The sequence below is a fragment of the Stegostoma tigrinum genome, chromosome 10 (genome assembly GCF_030684315.1).
Source record: "Stegostoma tigrinum isolate sSteTig4 chromosome 10, sSteTig4.hap1, whole genome shotgun sequence".
Taxonomy (NCBI): domain Eukaryota; kingdom Metazoa; phylum Chordata; class Chondrichthyes; order Orectolobiformes; family Stegostomatidae; genus Stegostoma; species Stegostoma tigrinum.
Window position 1 is genome coordinate 28,204,335 of NC_081363.1, and position 24,339 is coordinate 28,228,673.

The 24,339-nt window shown below is 41.4% G+C and overlaps 1 protein-coding gene across 1 annotated transcript in view; it reads left to right on the top strand.

The window, feature by feature from the left end:
• Positions 1-24,339, top strand: part of ppp2r5eb (protein phosphatase 2, regulatory subunit B', epsilon isoform b) — a 93,543-nt gene that overhangs the window by 33,815 nt on the left and 35,389 nt on the right. The window contains exons 2-3 of the mRNA XM_048537752.2: positions 18,619-18,815; positions 22,818-22,919. Coding sequence (XP_048393709.1) covers positions 18,619-18,815; positions 22,818-22,919 — 299 coding nt within the window. The remainder of the gene's footprint in view (positions 1-18,618; positions 18,816-22,817; positions 22,920-24,339) is intronic.

Consider the following 24,339-nt stretch of genomic DNA (forward strand, 5'->3'; position numbering starts at 1 on the left):
AGGTGGTGTCGGAGAGTTGGCGTCTGGCCTCGGCGATGTAGAGGTCAGTGCGCCATACTACCACTGCGCCACCCTTGTCTGCGGGTTTGATGGTGAGGTTGGGGTGGGAGCGGAGGGCTGCCCGTTCTGCAGGGGAGAGGTTGGAGTGGGTGAGAGGGGTGGAGAGGTTGAGGCGGTTGATGTCTCGACGGCAGTTGGAGATGAAGAGGTCGAGGGAGGGTTGGAGGCCTGGGGGTGGTGTCCAGGAGGAGGACTTGTGTTGGAAGCGGGTGAAGGGGTCAGTGGAAGGAGGGTTGGGTTCCCGGTGGAAGAAGTAGGCATGGAGGCGAAGACGGCGGAAAAACTGCTCTATGTCCGACCGTGACTGGTATTCGTTGATGTGTGGTTGTAGGGGGACAAAGGTGAGCCCCTTGCTAAGGACTGACCGTTCGTCCTCAGTCAGTGGGAGGTCTGGGGGGATGGAGAAGATGCGGCAGGGCTCAGTGTGGCTGTCTCCTCTGGGGTTGCAGGCTGTGGAGGTTGTGGGCGGAGCGATGAGGTCGGCGGCCGTGGGCGGGGTTCCGTCGGCCGTGGGCGGGGTTCCGTCGGCCGTGGGCGGGGTTCCGTCGGCCGTTGGAGGATCGGGGTGGGCGGCAGTGTGTCACGACCTTCCCTTCACAAAACCGTGCTGACTATTTCTAATCAATTTATTCTTTACTGGATGATTATAAATCCTATCCCTTATAACCTTTTCCAACACTTTACCAACAACTGAGGTAAGGCTCACTGGTCTATAATTACCAGGGTTGTCTCTACTCCCCTTCTTGAACAGGGGAACCACATTTGCTATCCTCCAGTCATCTGGCACTATTCCTGTAGACAATGATGAGTTAAAGATCAATGCCAGAGGCTCGGCAATCTCATCCTTGGCTTTCCAGATGATCCTAAGATAAATCCCATCTGCCCCAGGGGACTTATCTATCTTCACACTCTGAATCTCACCATGGCAGAAGATGGGATTTGAATTCATAGAAACACGGAGAATAGATGCAGGAGTAGGCCATTTGGTCCTTTGAGCCTGCACCACTATTCAGCATAATCGTGCAATTTCAGTATCCCACTTTGAGTCGTAGAGATATACAGCACGCAGGCAGACCTATCGATCCAACTTGTCGATGCTGACCAGATACCTTAAATTTGGTCCAATTTACCAGCATTTGGCCCATATCTATTGAAGCCCCCCCACACCCCCCTCCATCCATATACCTATCCAGGTGCCATTTTAAATGTTATGATTGTACTAGCCTCCACTACTACTTCTGGTAGTTCATTCCATACAAACACCACCGTCTGTGTGAAAAAATTGCCCCTTTAGCCCCTTTTTTAAATCTTGCCCCTCTCACCTTAAACCTATGCCCTTTAGTTTTGAACTCCCCCATTCTGAGGAAAAGACCAAGTCTATTTACCCTATCCATGCCTCTCATGATTTTATAAACCTCAGCCTCTGACACTCTCCAGCACTTCTGGTTTCTCTCCATTTGGCTGCAAGGGCCACGTCCCTCTTGAATATATCTTTAATAAACAGTCCCCAACAGCTTTCTGTTGGAGAGAGTTCCACAGGTTCGCAACTGTTGGAGTGAAGAAATTCTTCCTCTCAGCCCTGAACAGCTCACCCCTCATTTTTAGACTGTGACACCTAGTTCTGGACTTCCCCAAGAAAGGAATACTCTTTGTGCACCTGGCCTGCCCAGTCCCATTGGGATTTTATGTTTCTATGAAACCCCCCGTCTTCATTCTTCTCTGGAGTACAAGCCCAGTTGATCACTCTTTCCTCATATGTCAGTCCTGCCATCCAGGGAATCTGTCTGGTGGATCTTCACTCGACTCCCTCAATAGCAAGAATATCCTTCCTCCAACTAGGAGACTACAACTGCACACAGTACTCAATGTGTGGCATCACGAAGGCCCTGTATAACCACAGCAAGACATTCCTATTCTTAAACTCAAATATTCTCGCTATGAAGGCCAGCATGCAATTGGTTTTCCTCACTGCGTGCTGCACCTATATGTCGCACCTACGTGCCAAACTTCAGTAACGGTTTTGCCTGACCTTATCCTAAACTTCCACCATTTCAATAAAAATCACCCTTCCTGTTTTTTTGCCACCAAAGTGGATAACCTCACATTTATCAACATTATGTTGCATTTGCTAATTATTTGCCCACTTAGCCAGTCTGTCCAAGTCACCCCGAACCTTTTTAGCATCCTCCTCACAGCACACACTGCTGCCCAGCTTAGTGTTGTCTGCAGATTTGGAGATCAGTTTTGCAATCAGTTTTTGACCAAATTATTAATGTTTATTGCGAACAGTTGGTGTCCCAGCACTGATCCCTGTGGCACTCCACTCATTACTGTCTGCTACTCCTGAAAAGGACACATTTATTCAAACTAAGATAATAAAATGTGAGGCTGGATGAACACAGCAGGCCAAGCAGCATCTCAGGAGCACAAAAGCTGACGTTTCGGGCCTAGACCCTTCATCAGAGCTGATGAAGGGTCTAGGCCCGAAACGTCAGCTTATGTGCTCCTGAGATGCTGCTTGGCCTGCTGTGTTCATCCAGCCTCACATTTTATTATCTTGGATTCTCCAGCATCTGCAGTTCCCATTATCTCTGATACCATTTATTCAAACTCTCTGCTTCCTGTCTGCCAATCAGTTCTCTCTCGACGTGAAAACATCTCTGATGCCGTGAGCTTTAGTTTCGCTTACTAATCTTGTATGGGACCTTGTCAAAGCCTTTCGAAAGTTCAGATACACAACATTTCACTGATTCACCCTTGTCCACTCTTCTGATCACATCCTCAAAAGATTCCAGAAGATTTGTCAAGCATGATTTCCCTTTAGTGAATCTAGGCTGACTTGGACTGATCCTGTCACTGCTTTCGAAATGCTCAGTTATTACATCCTTAATAATTGACTTCATTGTTTTCCCACTATCGATGTCAGACTAACCGGACTATAATTCCCTGTTTTCTCTCTTCCTTCAATTTTTTTAAGTGGGGTTACGTTAGCTACCCTCCAATCCATTGGAACTCTTCCAGAGTTTTTAGAATGCTGGAACATGATCACTGTTGCATTCTAGGGCTACTTCCTTAAGTACTGTGGGATGCAGAGCATCAAGCCCTGGGGACTTGTCAGGTTTTAACCCCATCAATTTTCCCGATTAACATTTTTTTTGACTAATATAGATTTCCTTCCGTTCTCCCTTAATGCTTGACCCTCTGTCCGTTAGCATTTCCAGGAGGTCATGTGTATCCCCCTCAATGGAGACAGATCCAAAGTATTTGCTCAACTAGTCTACCATCTCTATGATTTACAGTTAGATTCAGATGAATTCATAATGGACAATGAAATTCTGGAATTAGCAATATAATAACCATGAAATCATTGTCCATTGATGACCATTGTTAATTCTCAGAAACCTATCTGGTTCACTATTTTCCCCCCAAAAGGACATAATCATCCTTGTTCTTGCCTACACGTGACTTCAGACCCAGAGCATATAACTAGCTCTTAACTGCCCTCTAGGCAGTTGGGAATGGGCAGTAATAAGTTCTGGCCTAGCCAATAACACCATTTTTCCCATGAAAGAATACAAAAAAATTGGATTGAGGAAAGCATTTTTTAAGACTTACTGCTTAACACCAATTATTGGTAATGTGTGTTCTTGGAATTGACTTCTGTGTTGGAGAGTCATGTCCTATACTGTGATCCAGTTCCAGACGTCAAGCACTGAAGTTCAGTGAAAGCCATTGGTGTTGTTGGATTTGCAATTAGATATTTTTGCATCACCATCTTGAGTTTGAAAAAACAGGAAGAGCCCTGGAGTTAGTCCTTCCAACCATTGAAATTACAGCTGATTCGTGATTTAACCTTTTATGTATGTGCCTTTGTTCCATGTCTTATGATTTCCCCAAATGGTTTTTCTGCTACGTGGAACCCATGGCCGGTAAACAGAAGTCAATGCTAATTTTGTGGGAATGTCACCCATATGGCTTAATTTTTTTTGTTTGCTTAACAAAAACCAGTTCCTGGTTCAAAATTGCTCATTGATCAAGCATTAATTGTTTATGGAAGAGAGTTCCAAGCTTAGATGTGTTTTCTAATTTCAATCCTAAAATGAATCACTCAAAGGTTAGCTGATGCCCTGAGCCCTACACTTGATAAACTAAGTTAGTTGTTTTCTATCTATTCTTTTGTTGCTACGTATTGACTGTTCACATTCTTGTATCAACATTTTTGGTAAGAATAAGGCATCGATGGAGCGCTTACTTCTCAGCTTATCGTCTTAATGTCTCCGTAATCTTGGGATTGCTCTGTGCCCCTGTCTGTCTGTCTGTCTGCCTGTCTGTCTATCTTGTCCACAACATAATCTTGACCACCTGATGAGTGGGAAGTAACATAAGCATGGAATGGTTACAGCATGGAGAGATGCTATTCCTTTTGTATTCCTTTTGTTACAAAAGGAATTGCTGGAGAAACTCGAACCTGGAGCACCTGTGAGGGGAAAAACCAGAATTACCATTTTGAGTCCAATGATTCTTCTTTGGAACTGATAGCAGCTCGGTAAATATGGTAGAGGCATTGGCTGTGGGGAAAGGAGTGATGGAGACGAGATCAAGAATGATGGTTAGGGAGGCGAAGCGATAGATGATGATCTGCCACGGAGAAGGAAAAGCTGATAATAGGGACCATAAGTAGGTGAAAAATAAGTTGGCTGCGCTGAAAGCAGCCCATATCATGACAGGGCATAGGGCGTGGGTAAATACATGGAAGGGGTTCAGGTTCTAAAATTGTTGAACTGGATGTCAGATCCTAAAGGCTGTAGGGTCCCCAAGTGGAAAATGAGATGCTGTTCTTCTAGAAACAATTTCAGAAATTACTCGGGTGGGGGGGGGAGGGGGAAAGCAGCATGTTTGACAAGTCTGTGGAGAGAAAGCGGAGTTAACATTCCAATGACGCCGCTGCTTAAGAACTGATTTTCAGAATTGATGTACCAAAATTTTTCTATTTAAAATCTCTTCGGAAGAAGTGTCACTGGGTTTGAAACATTGACTCTGCTTTTTCTCCACAGGTGCTGCCAGATCTGAGTTTTTCCAGAAATTTCTGATTTTGTTTTGATTTTCAGCATCCACTGTTTGGTTTTGCTGCTTTTCCAGCTTGTCCTGAGCCTTCCAAGAGCACTGTAACAGAGCTGAGACAAACATATTGGCTAAGAAACGATGCTGCACTGAAGTAGCAAGCTACTGGAAGCTCAGTCATTTTTACCCTGATGTGTTTGTTCCTTGACATTTAAACAATCAGAAAATTCATGTGACCATGAAAGAACTGCTCAACAGTGCTTGGTCTTGTGGATGGATTAATCTTGGTTGTGTGCATGGACTTATGGTTGGAAAATTGAAACTTCTCATCAGTTTCTATCATTTTTAACTTTCGTCCATTGTAAAAAATCGTGTGAATGTTGTGCAAAACGTCCAGCATCTGCAATTTTTTTTAATATGGAGGAACTAATGTTGCTTAGTAATGCCAGAATTTTAAACAAATAAATTATCTGGAGGCAGGCTTTAATGAATTTAAACATTGCAGGCTTGTTGCAGGCATTCAGCCTGCGAAGTTTTGAAGACCTTCAGTATCATTATGTAATTGATACCTCCATGTTGGCCGTGTGTCGTTAGTCAATAAAAGCATTAAAGATGTGTGGAAGTATTCAATCATATTTTATGCCATCGTTATACTTGCAATTGAGTAGTTTGAACCACCAAAAAAAAAGTTAAGGAGGGCATCTTTTGAGGGAAGGTTTGACAAGCTAGACGTGGATCTGCTGGAGTTTAGAGCAAGAGGCAACCCAGCTTTTAAACCGACAAGATCCTTGGGGGGCCTTGACAGGGTAAATTGAAAGAGGATGTTTCCTCTTGTGGGAGAACCTACACCAGGGTTACTGTTTAAAAAATCTGGGGTCACCACGTGTAAAATAGATTAACCAATTTTGTTTTTATTTCTCCCTGACACTCATGAAACTTTGGAACATCTCTTCCTGAAAAAGTTAGTGGACCTGCAGTCTATAAATATTTTTAGGTATTGAAAGATTACTGTTTAGCAGGGGCTATGGGTTCATGGGTAACTGGGAATGTGATTCGAGGTTACAATAACTTGAGCCACGATATAGTAGTTTCAGGGGGCTCGATGGCCTGCTCCAACTCCTAGCTGGCTCTGTCCTCAGCATGCTGGTTTTACTGTTCAGCATGTAGTTTGGTGTTGCAGCTTCACTAGATTGGCACCTCAGTTCATCAGAGAGTTTCATAGCATGTTGTCGTATACAATTGAATGCCATCTAGCCATATTCAATGATAGATGAGTATGCCAGGCCATGAGGCTATGGAATCCATTGCTGCACTCAGCTCCTCATTAATGCTCAATTTATGGCTACTTGATCTGATCAGAAGCCATTCCGTTTGCCAATAGTAGTAGTACCGCATAAAATAATCGAGTATAATAAACAAAAGAACTGCAGGTGGTGGAGATCTGAAACAAAAACACATTGCTGAAGAAACTCACTCAGACATAGTAAGAACTGCCAAAGTTGGAGTCAGATAAGTGTGGAGCTGGAGGAACACAGCAGGTCTGGCAGCATCAGAGGAGCAGGCAAGTTGATGATTCAGATCAGGACCCTTCTTCAGAATGGAATTTTTTCTGAAGAAGGGTCCTGACCTGAAATGTCAACTTGCCTGCTCCTGTACTGCCCAGCTGCACACTGTTATCTGCTGGAGAAACTCAGCAGGTCTGGCTGCATTTGTGTGAAGAAAGCAGAGTTAACATTTTGACTCCTGAGACTCTTCAAATATAATTGAGTCTGTCTTTAATTTGAACAAAAGACTTTGTTTCCATAGTGGCTTGTGCAGTGTTCGCTTCAACCGAAACTCTCCTGGAAAGATTTGTTTGACATGTACATTTGTGACGACAATGAGAGGCCAGTTTTTGTATGTTTTGGATTTTTGTATCAATCCATTTTTTTTCCCCCAAGTTAAGGCTTGTATGTTTCCATGTTTGATGCAACAACGTACAGCTCTGTTTTAACTTCTTGCAATTGAGTTTTTGGTGCTGTTCACCATCCTTTAGTTAATCTGTATGTGACAGAAGACTGTTTGACTTCTAGAAGTCAATTTGTTAAGGATCTGTTCCAATCACAGCATCCAACCTTTCACAAATATTACAGTTTATGCTTCTGCTATCTGACCTAGAAGTACGTTGCAATTTTTTTCTTAATTGTTGTTTTAATGTGTAGGTGGTGTGTAAAATCCGTGCTACTTGTCTGTCTCATGTTGTCCTGAGAACACACTCTTTGTTCATCCACATTGTCTAGGATTGGAGTCACTCCTAAACCACATTGGATGGGGGGTAATGGGTCAATGCAAAAAGTTAAACTAAATCATGTTTGCACTGCCACTACATACTGAAATAAGTGTAATTTGTTAACCCGATGACATTTTCACTTAGTAAAAGGTAAGATTACAACAGGTGAAAAGTTCAGCCAGTTGGTTAGATTGTGAGGGAGATTAGCAATACAGATGTTGAATGAACTGTTGTACATAGAACATTACTGTGCAGTACAGGCCCTCGATGGTTTCACAGGTTGGTGCAACGATCTGAAGCCCATCTAACCTACACTATTCCATTGCCATCTACATGTTTGTCCAGTGATCATTTAAATGCCCTTAAAGTTGGTGAGTCTATTACTGTTGCAGGCAGGGCATTCCATGCCCTTACTACTCTGAGTAAAGAACCTACCTCTGACATCTGTCCTATGTCTATCACCCCTCAGTTTAAAGCTATGTCCCCTCGTGTTAGCCATCTCCATCCGAGGAAAAAGGCTCTCACTGTTCACCCTATCTAATGCTCTGATCATCTTTGTATGTCCCTTTAGGTCACCTCTTAATCTTCTTATCTCTAACGAAAACAGCCTCAAGTTCCTCAGCCTTTCCTCATAAGACCTTCCCTCCATACCAGGCAGCATCCTGACAAATTTCCTCTGCACCCTTTCCAATGCTTCCACATCCTTCCTATAATGTGGTGACCAGAACTGTACGCGCAATGCTCCAAGTGCACCTGCACCAGAGTTTTGTACAGCTGCAACATGACCTCATGGCTCCGAAACTCAGTCCCTCTACCAATAAAATCTAACATACCATATGCCGCCTTAACAACCCTATCAAACTGGGTGGCAACTTTCAGGGATCTATGCACATGGACACCGAGATATCTCTGCTCATCCACACTACCAAGAATCTTACCATTAGTCCAGTACTCTGTAGTCTTGTTACTCCTTCCAAAGTGAATCACTTTGCACTTCTCCACATTAAATTCCATTTGCCACTTCTCAGCCCAGCTCTGCAGCTTATCTATGCCCATCTGTAACCTGCAGCATCCTTCCGCACTATCCATGACAAATCCACAAATCCACTGACTTTAGTGTCATCCATAAACTTACTAACCCATCCTTCCACGCCCTCATCCACGTCATTTATAAACATAAGCAGCAGTGGCCCCAAAACAGGTCCTTGCGGTGCACCACTAGTAACTGAACTCCAGGATGAACATTTCACGTCCAGCTACCACCTTTTGTCGTCTTACAGCTAGCCAATTTCTGATCCAAACTGCTAAATCAATCCCATGCCTCTGTATTTTCTGCAATAGCCTACCGTGGGGAACCTTATCAAACACTTTACTGAAATCCATATATACCACATCAACCGCTTTACCCTCATCCACCTGTTTGGTCACCTTCTCAATGAACTCAATAAGGTTTGTGAGGCACAACCTACCCTTCACAAAACTGTATTGACCATCCCTAATCAAATTATTCCATTCTAGATGATTATAAATCCTATCTCTTACAATCTTTTCCAACACTTTACCCACAACCAAAGTAAGGCTCACTGGTCTGTAATTACCAGGGTTGCCTCTACTCTCCTTCACTATTTTCTGTTTGTTTTCATTGTTGCAATATTTGTGTTTTTGTTTTCTGCATTGACATCCTGTTTGTTTTGAATAGCTTTAATACTGCTACATTCTACTTGGTGCTGCTGTAGAGTCTGAGATTGGAGCCGAGAACGTTAACAGCGTAGGAAGAAATCACATCAGTAGTTTGGATCAGCAGTTTCCATTTGCTGTTTTATTAAACCTTGAATCAAATTTGAGTAAAACTGATTGGACTGATGTTAACTGTCAATAATTGAGAGCAAAATTGTGGCTTGATTCTACGTATTACAGACAAGCTCTTTAGTTTTTGAGAAAGTGAATAAAGAAACATTGATCCTAACTTAATCAAATTTGATTTTTCATTTCATCTTCATATGAGTTTAAATAGCCTGCAGATTTGTTTTTCAAATCCATTAACCAAACAAATGAGATGGAAGCTTGCACAATTAATCCTCAAACATTTCTTCCTACCAGCTGTTGTTCCTGAGTAAACAGTTCAATTATAAAATGAGTCTCTTAAGTGGCTAATGGTAGCCTACTGTGGTAATGACAGGTTGTGATCAGGCATGTCCACAGTTAACTATGTTCCAGTTTTGATGCATCAGTCACTTCCACTTTTGCTGTGCAGAAATAAACCATTACAGATTCACTTTTAGAAATGTTTAATTGCTTAATGCAAGTTACTTTGTTACGTTTTTGAAGAGAATATGATTTTAAATGTGGAAAATGCCTAAATACATTGTGATAATTTATAAGTTAAGAAGTACGTCAGTTCAATGTAATGATGGTCATGTGCAGATTTGTTGGCATTTGTCAGGATGCATTTGCTGGCTCTATTATTTTGGTAGTCCACGTGTGTTTTCATGTGTAAATTTGGGATAATTTATATGCATGAACCATTTCAAAAATGCACAGTTTATATATGTTTCTGATTCTTCAGCCTGGAATAAAGTATTTGAACTTAGATTTTATTTCTGACTTCTGAAAAAAAAATCTGGATTTCTTGTAGTTAAGTCACATGTTTGGTTAGCCTCCATCCAGTCGAAAGATTAGAAAGGTACATTTACTGACATAATTACCTCTGAGAAAAGTCTCTGGATAAACTGAGCAGCTGTAGTTATCAGCTGTGAATCTGTTACCATATGTAATGAGGTATGGCTGAACTGTGCTCCATAATTGTTTGATGGCAGCTGTTACTTCAACTTTTTTGTGTATTGAAATCAGTAAAACAGAGTTTATTCATTTGCCCAATGTTTCACTTTTAGCTTCATTCACAGCAGAACAAATAATGATTTATAAATGCTCAAATTGCATATTAGAATTTTAGGTAACTAAGCATATATTGGATAGTTGATGGCAGAGTTGAATACAGAAATCTTTGAGGTTAACTCAATTTCTGAAGATATTTTAACCAATTTTCAATTTCCTCCCCAGTTTGTTCTCTTTCTCAGTAGTCCATGTGTGCTGTTTACTATCCAGTACTTTTGACTGTGAATCTTGCCTGTCTGTTTAATCAGATGGCCTGCCATGACAGAGTCTAGTTTTTCTTCTCATTTGTCATCTACCATCTGTGCATTTGCGCTTCAACAGAAGTCAGTGGGGCAAGCTTTTCTCTTCACTCCCTATTTTAGGAATAAAGTAGCTACTTTGCAGAGTACTGTCTTCAAATTAAATGACAGGGTTTGAGGGCTGAATGAACCCATCCATATTCAAATGCAAGGCTGGAGTTAATTAGCAGTAAAGAACCTGGATAAAACTTGGGCTGTTAAGGTGATGCAGAATTTAATGATCACTGATCAAATTTATTTGAGGAATTTTCTCTTTTGTCTGCTAGTGCTACAAGTTCCTTGGCTAGCAACTCTCCAGCACTAATGCATAGGAAGCCAATACCAGTCAGTGTGTCAGATATTTTGCCACTAAATCATGAGACAATTGGATAAAGAGGCAGAAATAGACCATTCAGCCCATCAAGTCACTTAGCCATTTGATCATGGTTGATGTTTCTCAATGCCATTCTCCTGCCTTCTTCCTGTAACACTTAATCCTCTTACTAACCAAGAATCAATCTATCTCTGCCTTGAATACATGCAGCAGCCGAGACTCCACTGCCCTCTGTGGCAATGAGTTCCACTGTGTCACCAGTCTCTGAAGAAATTCCTCATCTCGGTTCTAAAGGATCATTCCTTTGCCTGAGACTATGTCCTGGGTCCTAGTGTCTCCTGCTAGTGGAAGCACCTTCATGTTCTCTCCATCCAGATCTCTGTATTCTCAGTTTCAATTAGAACCAGAACCACTTGTCCCCACCTCCCAACCCAACATCCTTCTAAACTGAGTACAGACCTAGAGTCCTCAACCGCTTCTCATGACAAGCTGTTCATTCCAGGCTTATTCTTGGAAACTTCATGTGGAACCCCTCCAATGCCAGAACATTTTCCCTTGGATCACGGCCTAAAACTGCTCACAGTATTCTAAATAGTGTCTGACCAGAGCCTTCTACAGTCTCAGCAGTAAATCTTTGCTCTTATTTTCTAGCTGCCTTGAAATGAATACACATTGCATTTGCCTTCAACCGCCAACTAAACTTGCATGTTAACCTTAAGAGAATTCTGAACTAATACTCCCAAGTCCCTTTGCCCTTCAGATTTATAAAACCTTTCCCCATTTAGAAAATAGTCTACATACCTATTCTTATGAAAATGTATAAGCTGTCACTTTGCCACACTTGTATGTCATCTGCCACTTTGCCAACTTGTCTAGCTTGTCCAAGTCCTTCTGCAGCCTCCCCACTTCCTCCACAGTCCCTGTCCCTCAACCTATCTTTGTGTCATCTGCAAACTTAGCAACAATGCCTTCAATTCCTTCATCCACACCATTAATGCATAACATTAATATCTGTAGACCCAACGTGGACCTCTTTAGAACTCAACTAGTCATTAGCTACCATCCTAAAACCCTTTTTATCTCCTTGAAGAATTCTTTGCAGAATCGAAATAGGCCATTCAGTCCAACAAGTCCACACCAACGCTCTGAAGAGCATCTCGCCCACCATCACAACCACCACCTCCCCCTACCCACCCTAATCCTGCATTTCCCTTGGCTAATCCACCTCACCTACACATCCCTGGATTGTATGGGCAATTTAGCGTGGCTAGTCACCTAATCTGCACATCTTTGAAATGTGGGAGGAAACTGGAGCATCGGGAGGAAATCCATGAGACTGCACACGGGCAGTCACCTGAGGCTGGAATTGAATCCGGGTCCCTGGTGCTGAGAGGCAGTGGTTTTTAACCACTGAGCTACTATGCTGCCCCAACCTGCCCCTGCTTCTGCCAGTCACCCCAGCCCTCTATCCTTACCCCTGATACTATGGGGTGTTGTTTTATTTTAGAAGCGTCCCGTGCAGCACTTTGTCAGAGGCCTTCTGGAAATCCAAATGAATCATGTCTATTGGCTCCCCTTTGTCTAACTTGCTTGTTACCACCTCAAAGAATTCTAACAGGTTTTTCAGGCATCTCTTCCCTTGACAAAACTATGCTGACTGGACCTTACTGTGCACTTGCAGAACCTTCTGAAGGAGAGTCACTGTCCACAGAAGCTGCCAGACCTGAGATTTTCCAGCAATTTCTTATTTTGACCTTCATTCCATTGCTCTTTCACCAACATCTGATCACTTTTATGAATATGTCAAATTGCATTCCTTGAGTATGAAGGAATGATCTGCTTACTGTCTGTTTATATCAAAAGAGATTCCTTTTAATAAAAGCAAGTTCTACAGGAGGCAGAATAAAAGTTGCTTTGGCTCATTCAAACGAGAAAGTAACAAATGTAAAATGCTGATTGTTTTGGCTGAAATAACCAACTCGATCGCGATCAGTGATTGTGAAAATTCTATTTAATACTCCAGCCTATCTTTTCATGTTCCTGGCCCCTCCTTGTTAGTGATCTCAGATTAAATATCTAGTTATTAACTTTGACTAACAAGGGAAGGTTGGGTTTTACCTCTGTTTAAAAAAGCTTTTATAGTCCTCTTAGTATGATGACAAGAGGCACTTAGTGATTTTAAACAACATGGAATTAAGTTGTAGTTCCATTGCATATAATTAAAGGTTCAGAAATGTTACTGAAATTTGTGTACAATACATACCGTTGAATTGCAAACAAATGTTGGTATTGGTTAATCTCGTATGATAAATGTGAAAAGAATGGTTTACAATATTGTTTATGTATCCGTGGTGGCTTATTGATCAAGTGCACAGTGGGATAATCTTTCACACAACAGGTAATTGTGGAGTGTTATTGTGTATGTTAGATAGCAGTGGAATTTGTGTCAAATTTAAATTTCAATGCCTGCCTATTTCTCTGTATGTTTTGGAATAATGAGCATCAATGTTTAAATAATTTACAGGTACAATAAGTTTGGGCTCTGCTGACCAAGATGATTTGGAAATCACTGCTAATCCCATTTTCAAAATGTCTGCATTTATGGCTTGGCACCCATTCCAGTCCAAGTTGTTTATGGCAAGAAATGCCCCTTGAAATGAAATTGCAGCACTTATCATATTGATGTAGGCACTCATAACAGTACAGCACAGAACAGGCCCTTCAGCCCACTATGTTGTGCCGACCATTGATCCTCATGTATGCACCCTCAAATTTCTGTGACCATATGCATGTCTAGGAGTCTCTTAAATGTCCCCAATGACCTTGCTTCCACAACTGCTGCTGGCAACGCATTCCATGCTCTCTCAACTCTCTAAAGAACCCACCTCTGACATCCCTTCTATACTTTCCTCCAACCAGCTTAAAACTATGACCCCTGGGAAATAGTCTCTGGCTATCAACTCTATCTATGCCTCTCATTTTCTTGTACACCTCATTAGGTCCCCTCTCCTCCTTTTCTCCAATGAAAAAAGTCCGAGCTCAGTCAACCTCTCTTCATAAGATAAGCCCTCCAGTCCAGGCAGCATCCTGGTAAACCTCCTCTGAACCCTCTCCAAAGCATCCACATCTTTCCTATAATAAGGCGACCAGAACTGGACGCAGTATTCCAAGTGCAGTCTAACCAAAATTTTATAGAGCTGCAACAAGATCTCATGACTCTTAAACTCAATCCCCCGTTAATGAAAGCCAAAACACCATATGCTTTCTTAACTGCCCTGTCCACTTGGGTGGCCATTTTAGGGGATCTTTGTATCTGCACACCAAGATCCCTCTGTTCCTCCACACTGCCAAAAATCCTATCCTTAATCCTGTACTCAGCTTTCAAATTCGACCTTCCAAAATGTATCACCTCGCGTTTATCCAGGTTGAACTCGATTTGCCACCTCTCAGCCCATCTCTGCATCCTGTCAATGTCCCGCTGCAGCCTACAACAGCCCTCTATACTGTCAACGACACCTCCAACCTTCATGTTGTCTGCAAACTTGCTGACCCATCCTTCAATCTACTCATCCAAGTCATTAATAAAAATTACAAACGTTAGAGGCCCAAGGACGGAGCCCTGTGGAACACCACTCACCTCTGACTTCCAGGCAGAATATTTTCCTTCTACTACCACTCGCTGTCTTCTATTGGCCAGCCAATTCTGTATCCAGACAGCTAAATTCCCCTGTATCCCATTCCTCCTGACCTTCTGAATGAGCCTACCATGGGGAACCTTATCAAATGCCTTGCTGAAGTCCATATACACCACATCCACAGCTCGACCCTCATCAATTTTCCTAGTCACGTCCTCAAAGAACTCTAGGGTTTGTGAGGCATGACCTGCCCCCCTCAAAGCCGTGTTGACTGCATTTAATCAAGCCATGCTCTTCCAGATGGTCATAAATCCTATCCCTCAGCATCCTTTCTAACACCTTGCAGACGACAGACATGAGACTTAGTGGTCTGTAATTGCCGGGGATTTCCCTATTTCATCTCTTGAAGAGACAAAATACATTTGCACCTCTCCAGTCCTCAGGTATGACTCCAGTGGAGAGCGAGGATGCAAAGATCTTTGCGAGTGGCGAAGCAATTGCATTTCTCATTTCCCAAAGCAGCCGAGGACAAATCTGGTCTGGGCCTGGCGACTTGTCAATCTTAATGTTTGACAAAATTTTCAGCACATCAGCTTCCTCTACCTCTATCCATTCTAGCATGCACACTTGCTCTTCAAAGGTTTCATTCACTACAAAGTTCGTTTCTTTTGTAAAGACAGAAGCAAAAAACTCATTTAGGGCTTCCCCTACCTCCTCAGACTCCACACACAAGTTCCCTATGCTATCCCTGATCGGCGCTACTCTCTCTTTGACCGTTCTCTTATTCCTCACATAAGTGTAAAATGCTTTTGTGTTCTCCCTAATCTGTTCTGCCAGGCCTTTCTTGTGCCCTCTCCTGGCTCTCCTCAGACCATTTTTGAGCTCCTTCCTCACCTGCCTGTAATCCTCTAGAGCTGAGCTTGACCCTAGCTTCCTCCACCTTATGTAAGCTACCTTCTTCCTTTTGACGAGAAGCTCTACCACTCTCGTCATCCAAGGTTCCTTAATCTTACCCCTTCTTGCCTGTCTCAGAGGGACATATTTACTCATCACTCCCAACAACTGTTCCTTAAACCGTCTCCACATGTCTATAGTTCCCTTACCATGGAACAACTGCTCCCAGTCCATGCTTCCTAACTCATGTCTAATCGCATCATAGTTTCCTCTTCCCCAATTAAATATCTTCCCATTTTGCCTAATCCTCTCCTTCTCCATAGCTATGTAGAATGTGAGGCAGTTATGGTCACTATCACCAAAATGCTCTCCCACCACAAGATCTGATACCTGCCCCGGCTCGTTTCCGAGCACCAAGTGTAGAATGGCCTCTCCCCTCGTCGGCCTGTCAACGTACTGAGTTAGGAAACCCTCCTGAACACACCTTACAAAAACAGCTCCATTCAAATCTTCTGCTTGAAGGAGGTTCCAATCAATATTGGGAAAGTTAAAGTCACCCATTACAGCAACCCTACTACGTCCGCATGTTTCCAAAATCTGCCGACCTATGCTTTCTTCAATCTCCCTGCTGCTATTGGGGGGCCTGTAGTAAACCCCTAACGAGGTGACTACTCCCTTGCTGTTCCTAATTTCCACCCATACTGACTCAGTAGGCAGATCTTCCTCGACAATGGAAGCTTCTGTAACTGTGATACCCTCTCTGATTAGTAGTGCTACACCCCCTCCTCTTCCCCCCCCCCCCCCCATTCTTTTTTTAAATGCTCTAAACCCTGGAACATCCAGCACCATTCCTGCCCCTGAGAAACCCATGTCTGTTATGGCCACAACATCATAGCACCTGGTACTGATCCATGCTCTAAGTTCATCACTTTTATTCCTGATACTCCTTGCGTTAAAGCAAACACACTTTAACTGATCCCTTGGTTCCTTCCCAGGAAAATCCTTCCCACTAGCTGGTCTACCTCTTGCTACTGCCTCACGTGCATCAACTCTCACCTCCGGTATACAGCTCAGGTTCCCACCCCCCTGCCATACTAGTTTAAACCCTCTCGAACTACTCGAGCAAACCTTCCACCCAGGACATTGGTCCCCTTCCAGTTCAGATGCAACCCATCCTTCTTGTACGGGCCCCACCTTCCCGAGAAAGCGTCCCAATTGTCTACATATCTGAAGCCCTCCCTCCTACACCAGCTGCGCAGCCACGTGTTAAGCTGCGCCCGCTCCCTGTTCCTCTCCTCGCTATCTCGTGGCACCGGTAGTAAACTAGAGAACACTACTCTGTTCGTCCTGCTTTGCAGCTTCCATCCTAACTCCCTGAAATCACTTTTTATATCCTCAATCCTTTTTCTGGCTATCTCATTAGTGCCAATATGTAATATGATTTCTGGCTGTTCGCCCTCCCCTTTTTAGAACCTTATACATCCGATCAGAGACGTCCCGGACCCTGGCACCAGGGAGGCAACGTACCTTCCGGGAATCCCGATCCTGATCACAAAATCTCCTGTCGATTCCCCTAACTATCGAGTCCCCTGCCACGAGTACTTTTCTATTCTATACAGTGTCAGGCTCAGTGCCAGAGAACTGACTACTATGGCTTTCCTCTGGTAGGTCATTCCCTCCTCCTCTCTCACACCCCCCCCCCCCCCTCCCCCCCCCCCAGCAGTATCCAAAACGGTATACTTATTACTCAAGGTCAATGTATAATAAAGAGTAAAAAGGCTTTTAGATTTATTGCACATGCTAAGGAGCTAGCATCTATGTGAAGGCCCTCTACAATATTGGGTTGCTGTGACCTAAGCCAGTACTGAACCATATGCACGTGTCCTTCAAGAAACTGTTGAAGGCTGCAGTCGTCAAAGTAAATTTTTGTTATTCTTATGCAGAGCTGGCAAGAGCAAGAGTGCTGCTGACCCCATGCCAAAACCATAAGGGCTTCTTTTGCTGCCAGACTGAATTCAGTTGTAAGATAATTGGAAGGGTAAACAAAGGATTTTAATCAGTATATTAGTATTTCATAAACAATGGTTAAGATTATGGCAAAATGTGTTGCCAGGCTTTCTACTAAAATCAGGTACAGGATAGGATACCGTAACGTCTGAACATTGTTGTGGAATAAGTCTGCTTGTCACTCCTTGTCCACTTCTCAATTCACTGGAATAGGCAACACCTGACAACTGCTACATTGACTCCCTCATAGAATTCTTCAATTCTATCAATGGACAATGTGAACAGGTAGCAGCCCAGGTGGTGCCTACCTTGTAAAAGTAAGTATATTTTAGTTCCTGATGTTGGCAAATGCGTGATCCACAGATGCCAATATGATTTGGAGAGAGAACGTGTTAAATTGTAGAGCGGGAAATTTTCTCCTGTTCCAATTGGGATAGAGACTTTCAAATAAAATCTTGATTACTATGGTGTTTCATTGAAATCAAATTCTTGAAGCTGGATGAAATAATGTAGAAAGTAAAGGAGTCAGAATACAAAAATAGTTCTAGGTTTATGACAGAAGCCATACTGGGTTACTTGCTATTTTCTTTTTGATTCAAAGCAATTTGGATTTGACAACATTGACGTGAAAGAGCGTTACTAATCAACTTTTTTTAAATTGTCGTGAATGCCCTCTTATGGCTGTAGTTTGGAATAACATATTTGTATAAATTTGTTTCCTGGGTTCCATTTATCTCACGGGGTAGTGGTGTCTTTGCGAACATTACTATAGAGTGTTCCCTCGGGTACCACTGTTGAGCGTTTTTGAGTAAAGCTTGTCAAGTTTAACATAGAATTTAAGCCCACTTTTTAGTAGGAAAGGGATTTTGAAGAGTGTGTTAATTTTGAACAGTTGGAGTAAACTGGATGTCTTTATAATCTTTTCCTTGCTGTGTAGGTGTAAGATTCAGATACTTTCTGTATTTTACTGAGCTAACTGGTATATCAACCTAGAATTATCCTACTGAATTTCTTTTCTGCTGATTTGTTTGATTAGGATGCTAACATTATGCTTGCACTTATTAAAAAAAAAAGTTTTGAAATTCAGGCTGTGTTCAAAAATGAAAATATTAGTGCTCTCAACTGGGCAAATTGCTATTAATCACTTTTATTCTAAACTTAGTCTGTTTCTCACCCCTCTTCCAGACGTTTCCACGACTGAAAAGGCATTGCTCTTCCAGAAGAAATTGCAACAGTGTTGCGTTGTATTTGACTTCATGGATTCACTATCAGATCTTAAAATGAAGGAGTACAAGCGTTCTACCCTTAATGAACTGGTGGACTTTGTTGCGGTGGGTCGAGGAGTCTTGACAGAACAGACATACCCTGAAGTAGTTAAAATGGTAAATGCTTACCCTACAAACCCTCATCACCTATCTATTTTCTTTTGCGTTTAGCCTTTTCTGCCTCTTGTCCTCTATTGTCCTTACCATTGTTGGGATGGCACATGCCATCAAGGCCCAACTCTGAAATACCCTTCCTAATCGGTCTGGTGCTTCTCCTTCCTTGGAGGTCACCCTTACAAGTTTTCTTTAACCAAGTTTTTGGTTAGCCCTCTGGATCTTGCCTTTTGTATCGTGATGCAATTTTTGCCTTTATTACCGTGCTGTGATGTCCAGTGGGATGTTTTTCTACATACTATTTCTTTAAAGATATTCTTGTTAATGACTTAGTTGGGAGTTTTAAAATTTCTAACTACCCTTCATTTGTTACAATATATCTACAACTTGTCAAGTCAGTTCAATCTCTCTATCAATTCTGTGTTTGATGACTTTGTCTCCAGTAAAGTTCTTAGACCTACCCACAGTTCTGGCTCCTTTTAAACCCAAGGAGCCTCCCCTACCCACTCCTCCAGGAGAAACTTCTGTCTTCTGAATTGAAATCTAGATTCTTCTGAACTAAAACTTTGAACTTTCTGTTCTGAAGTTGAGATGAAAATAACTGCCTTAATGTGCTTAATGCTCCACCATTCATCACCCCAACAGTATTTTACCCATCAATGCTACAAATGTTCTCCCAGGTATTGTAGTAGAATCACAAGATTTCTTGGAACAAATGTATTTTGGCCACTTCAAATTGACTTTCGGACACTTTATCAAAAAAAGACTTTCTAAAAATGATAATGCATTATACACCTTTGATCATACTCCTCATTAATGAAAGATATGAAAAGTTTAGAATGGTAAAGTAGATCAGGACAAGTGACCATCGATTGATAAGACCCTTCATTTCTTATATAAAAGTTGTTTGTTGGTGTCATTAAAATTGATGTCCAATTCCACAGGTGTGCCAATGGCACCTGACTCTACCTTGCAACTATTTTCTTGACTCCGCTGTCTTCGTATTGTCAGCTTGTTTACCTGAGAATCCTGTATGAGCTGCAATTTTCTACAATTAAACTTTGGACCTTGAGCTACACCCTCTGTCACAAGCTCTTAGTCCTTTGTGAAGACCACCTACTTCTGTCTCCATAAGATCACTTGTCTGAATCACTTGAGGTGTCATGTTCCCACCTCAGCATACCTGCTGTTGGAACCCTAAACCATGCTTTTGTTGCATCCAGACTCTGTTATTTAATTGCTGTTTTACCCAGCCAGTCATTCACTTACCCTTTATAAGCGAGTTTGTTGCTGTGCTGTCATTATTCTGAAACGGACAGTTTCCCTGATCCATCAATCTGGCATGTACTAACATGCACAAATGATTCAGTTTTTAGCCACCATTCTCTTGTTCAAAGCCCTGCATTACCATATACCCGTCTATTCTTTTCTCCTTCAATGCTGCCAATTTTCCATGAAATTAAAACTCCTGTTCTTCTGTATCACAGACTCTAACTCCAGGACTTTGTCCCACCACTGATGCCCATACCTGCAACTTTTTATACACTGTTGTCACTGGATAACACTTCCTGTATCTCTTTCCTGCACTCACATTTTTTTCTGTTTTAAGACCCTCCTTTAAAATCTTGCGTGAAGCTTTTAGTATCTTGCCCCAGTGTTTCCTTTGGCTCGGTGACGAAGTTTGTCAGGTTTAACAGCCGGTAAAATTCTGTATCTTTTTCAATGTTGAAAGTACAATATAAGAATGAGTTGTTTAGTCAGTTTGCATATTACTCTATTGTACAATATGTTACTGAAGAATAGAGTTGCTTTTTTTCCACTTTTCCTGAAAATGCTATGGCATGACTGCAAGAATGCCTGCAGTGCTCTGGTAACCTGTCCCAAGTGGTGGTTCTCCAGGAATACACTCAAACAGTAGCTGTTGATCATCGATTTCCATGGCAGGTGTTTCAATTGATTATCTAGTCTTCATATTTACGTCTTCATATTTACGTTTTCATTAGATGTTAATAGGAATGACAATTTTGATTCTTCTGTCCAATCCAGGTGTTTGAGTATCATATTAGTTAATTGAATATATCAGCAATTTGTTCCAATTGCTCACACTCCATTTATGATAGAACCACGCTAGTGATGCTTTTATGTAGACAAAGCAGTCAAGTTTTTAAAAATGATTTTTTAAAAAAACTTTTTGTAATGCTTTATAATTCCTGGGTGAAGTCATTCTCAATGGTTTTGAAGTACAAAGTTTTTTTTCGCAACGCCAGTCTGAGCATGAGTTAATTTCTTTTAAATACTTAAATGCATAAATTTACTTGATAGTAAATAAGTAATAGTGAACTAGAAGAGTGTACCTGTTTAAAGTACGTGTGTACTTTTGACCTTTAAAATCTCATGTGCAAAATTCAAGAGCATTGACACATTTACTTTTGTTTATTTGCATTGGGAGATGCAGCCTGCCCACCACCTATCTGGCTAAATATTTACATGGTTTGATCTACAGTGGGAAAACAAACCAAATGACAGAAATGCTTCCTGCTCTTACTTTATCTGTTAATTCAAATTGTGGTGAAGAACACATCCTGTGCTGTTTTAAGTTGCTCAACCCATTTCAGCACAAGGTAATTTTAAATTAGATTGAAGTCTTTTGAAGTGGATCTTTAACAGTGTTCTAATACTTAATTGTTTATTTTATGTGGAACTTTTTGATTGTCTTAAATTCCAGCTAGTGTTTACTGCTAATGCGTACAAAACTAAGCAGTTTACTTCTGGAATGCATTAGAAGTGAAGTAGTGAACTCAGTCATAGAGATGTACAGCACAGAAATTTGTCCAACTGACCTGACATCCTAAATTAATCTAGTCCCACTTGCCAGTATTCCTTCAGCTGGTATAGCTTTCACTTAAATAAGGAGTCTAAAATTTGTCTTCTGTCTATCATGATGTTTTGATAAACATCATTGTGCATTTCCAATCCTATTACACATTTTTCCCTCTCTACATTTTCAGTACCTGATTCCAAACCAAATGAGCTGCAGTATTTCACTTGTGTTACTCCCACGTGCAGCAGTGAATTTTGTTGGATGGCTGCAATACTTTAAAATTATTTATACTTAAAATTTGGCATTGCTAGCAAGACAAGCTTTTAAAGACCATTCCAAATTGCATTTGAGAAGATGGTTGTAAACTCCTTTTATTGAACCACTGCAATTCATCTGAGTGAGGGTGCTTCCATAAAACTGGGATTGAGTTCCAGAATTTTGAACATGTGCGTGTGAAGGAATGTAATAGATGTCCCCAGTTGGGAAGTTGCGTCACTTGAAAGTGATGGTGCATCATGCACCTACTGACCTGTTTTTCTAGGAGATAGAAACCATAGGTTTGAGAGAGACTCCCAAAGAAACCTAAGAAAATTGGTGTAGTGCATCCAGTTGATAGTATCCTTCATTTGGGCATCTCTAGTTCTCTTTTTGCTTTTGTCTAAAATTTTCTTCAGACGATTTACATTCTTTTTCATTATCTTCTCTTTGAGAGACGTATACTGTTGATCTCAAATCGCTTGCTGTTGAGGGAGAAGGATGGCAATGCACTTTATTATATTACATCCATTTTATATGTTAATACATCTACCTGCATGCAGGTACTTACTTTCTAAGCACTGTGAATAAATCATATGTATTTGATCTGGCGTGTTTGATCAGAAAACCTGGCATTAAACCTTCAGAAAACTTTTTAATTATCTAAATATTAGTTAATGCTTGGTATTCAGAGTTTTCCACGTACTTTATTCTTGACACATGAACTGTCTGAATTCTTTCCATAATTTTCCATTTGGCTGTGATTTTTGAATACACCATTCAGTTTTCCTGTATTACTTGGAATTTGGAGAAACACAATGAACTATTGAAATGGCATATTGTCAGTACATAACTCTTAGTCAGAATGCATTGGATGGGGTTGAAAGGAAAGAATTCAGCATTTAATTTAGTACTCTATCTTGTTATAGGTTTCTTTCAATATATTTAGGACGCTTCCACCTTCAGAATCTTCAGAGTTTGATCCAGAAGAAGATGAACCAATGCTTGAAGCATCCTGGCCTCATTTACAGGTGAACACTGCAAGCTCATAGTAAAATAGCTGGTTAATATGCTTTCTTTATTACTAAGGTATTTTGACAATCTGTAACGGGCCACATTTGTTTTTTCCATTTGGGCTGTAAACTGAATTGGAAGTTGGCTTTGTATTTGGCTGAGAAACTGAAAATTTTGCAACTTGGAAACATCAAGTGGTGTATATTTTTAGCTATGGTAAAATTACATTGTGAAGTGGTGAAAGTGTTTCTCTGAGAGCGGCATCTAGATTTTGCATTAAGGAAAAACAACCTGACAATTGCCCCCAGATTGATTTGAGCTGCAGTTTTGCTGCAAATCTGACCTGCAGAGTAGCTGGACACCTCTAGACCCAGTAAACTAAAAATCTCTCACTTCCCCTTCAATCAGTGTGAGGGTACTGACCAAAAAAACAACCAAGAAAGATTAAAACAAAAAAATTCTAACAAACGACCTCTGTCTGGCATATAAACCATTAGTGAAGAATGACCGAGATAACAAGGTGTAGAGCTGGATGAACACAGCAGGCAGAGGAGCAGAAAAACTGATGTTTCGGGCCTAGACCCTCCTTCATAAAGTGAAGAATGACCATTGCCTTACAGATAGCAGTATGTAATCAACCTCACAGATTGAGAGGAACTGTGTAGGAGCATTTAATTTGCTCATGAAATCTGGACTTTTTAAAAAATCTTTTTTGCTTTACCCTGTTTTTAGTCATTGTCTTGTAATGTGAATCAAATTGTCTGTCTTAATCATGACTGTGTCTGTGTATTTTGGGCCTTTTGAAGGAGTTGGTTTCGATCACATAGCAGTAGATTAGAAATACTTACATAATTTTAACAATGGCAGAGAAAGCATTACACTATTTTGTATCGGTGATGAAATCTGGTGTGAATTGCTGTTGTCCTGCATAGCAGTCAGACAGGAAAAATGAACACCTTGGTCTAATTGAGATTTTGCCTTGTATGTAAAGAGGTATCTGCGATAGATTTAAAGGAGGTAACAAAAGCCAGATAGATAAAATTGGTGCTTAAATCTCAAATCAAATTGCCAGCCGGTGCCAAGAAGGCACAGGTTAGTGAAATTTTGGCAAATGATCTGGACTGGTGGAAATACATGAGGGAGTAGATATATGGTGATTTGGTTGAAATGAAAAAGCAGGACATGGAAATGAATACGCTTGAGCTTGATCTTCAGAGAGAGGAGAATAAGCCTGAGCAATTCAGAAGAAAAAGCCCAAGCGAGACACTCGAGAGAGAGAGAGAGAGAGAAGGAGAAAGATAGGGAGATAGAGAATCATGATATAAAATACAGGGAGTTAAAACAAAGAACAAACACAATTACAGCACAGGAACAGGACCTTCAGCCCTCCAAGACTGCGCCAATCCAGATACTCTATCTTTAATCTGTCGCCTATTT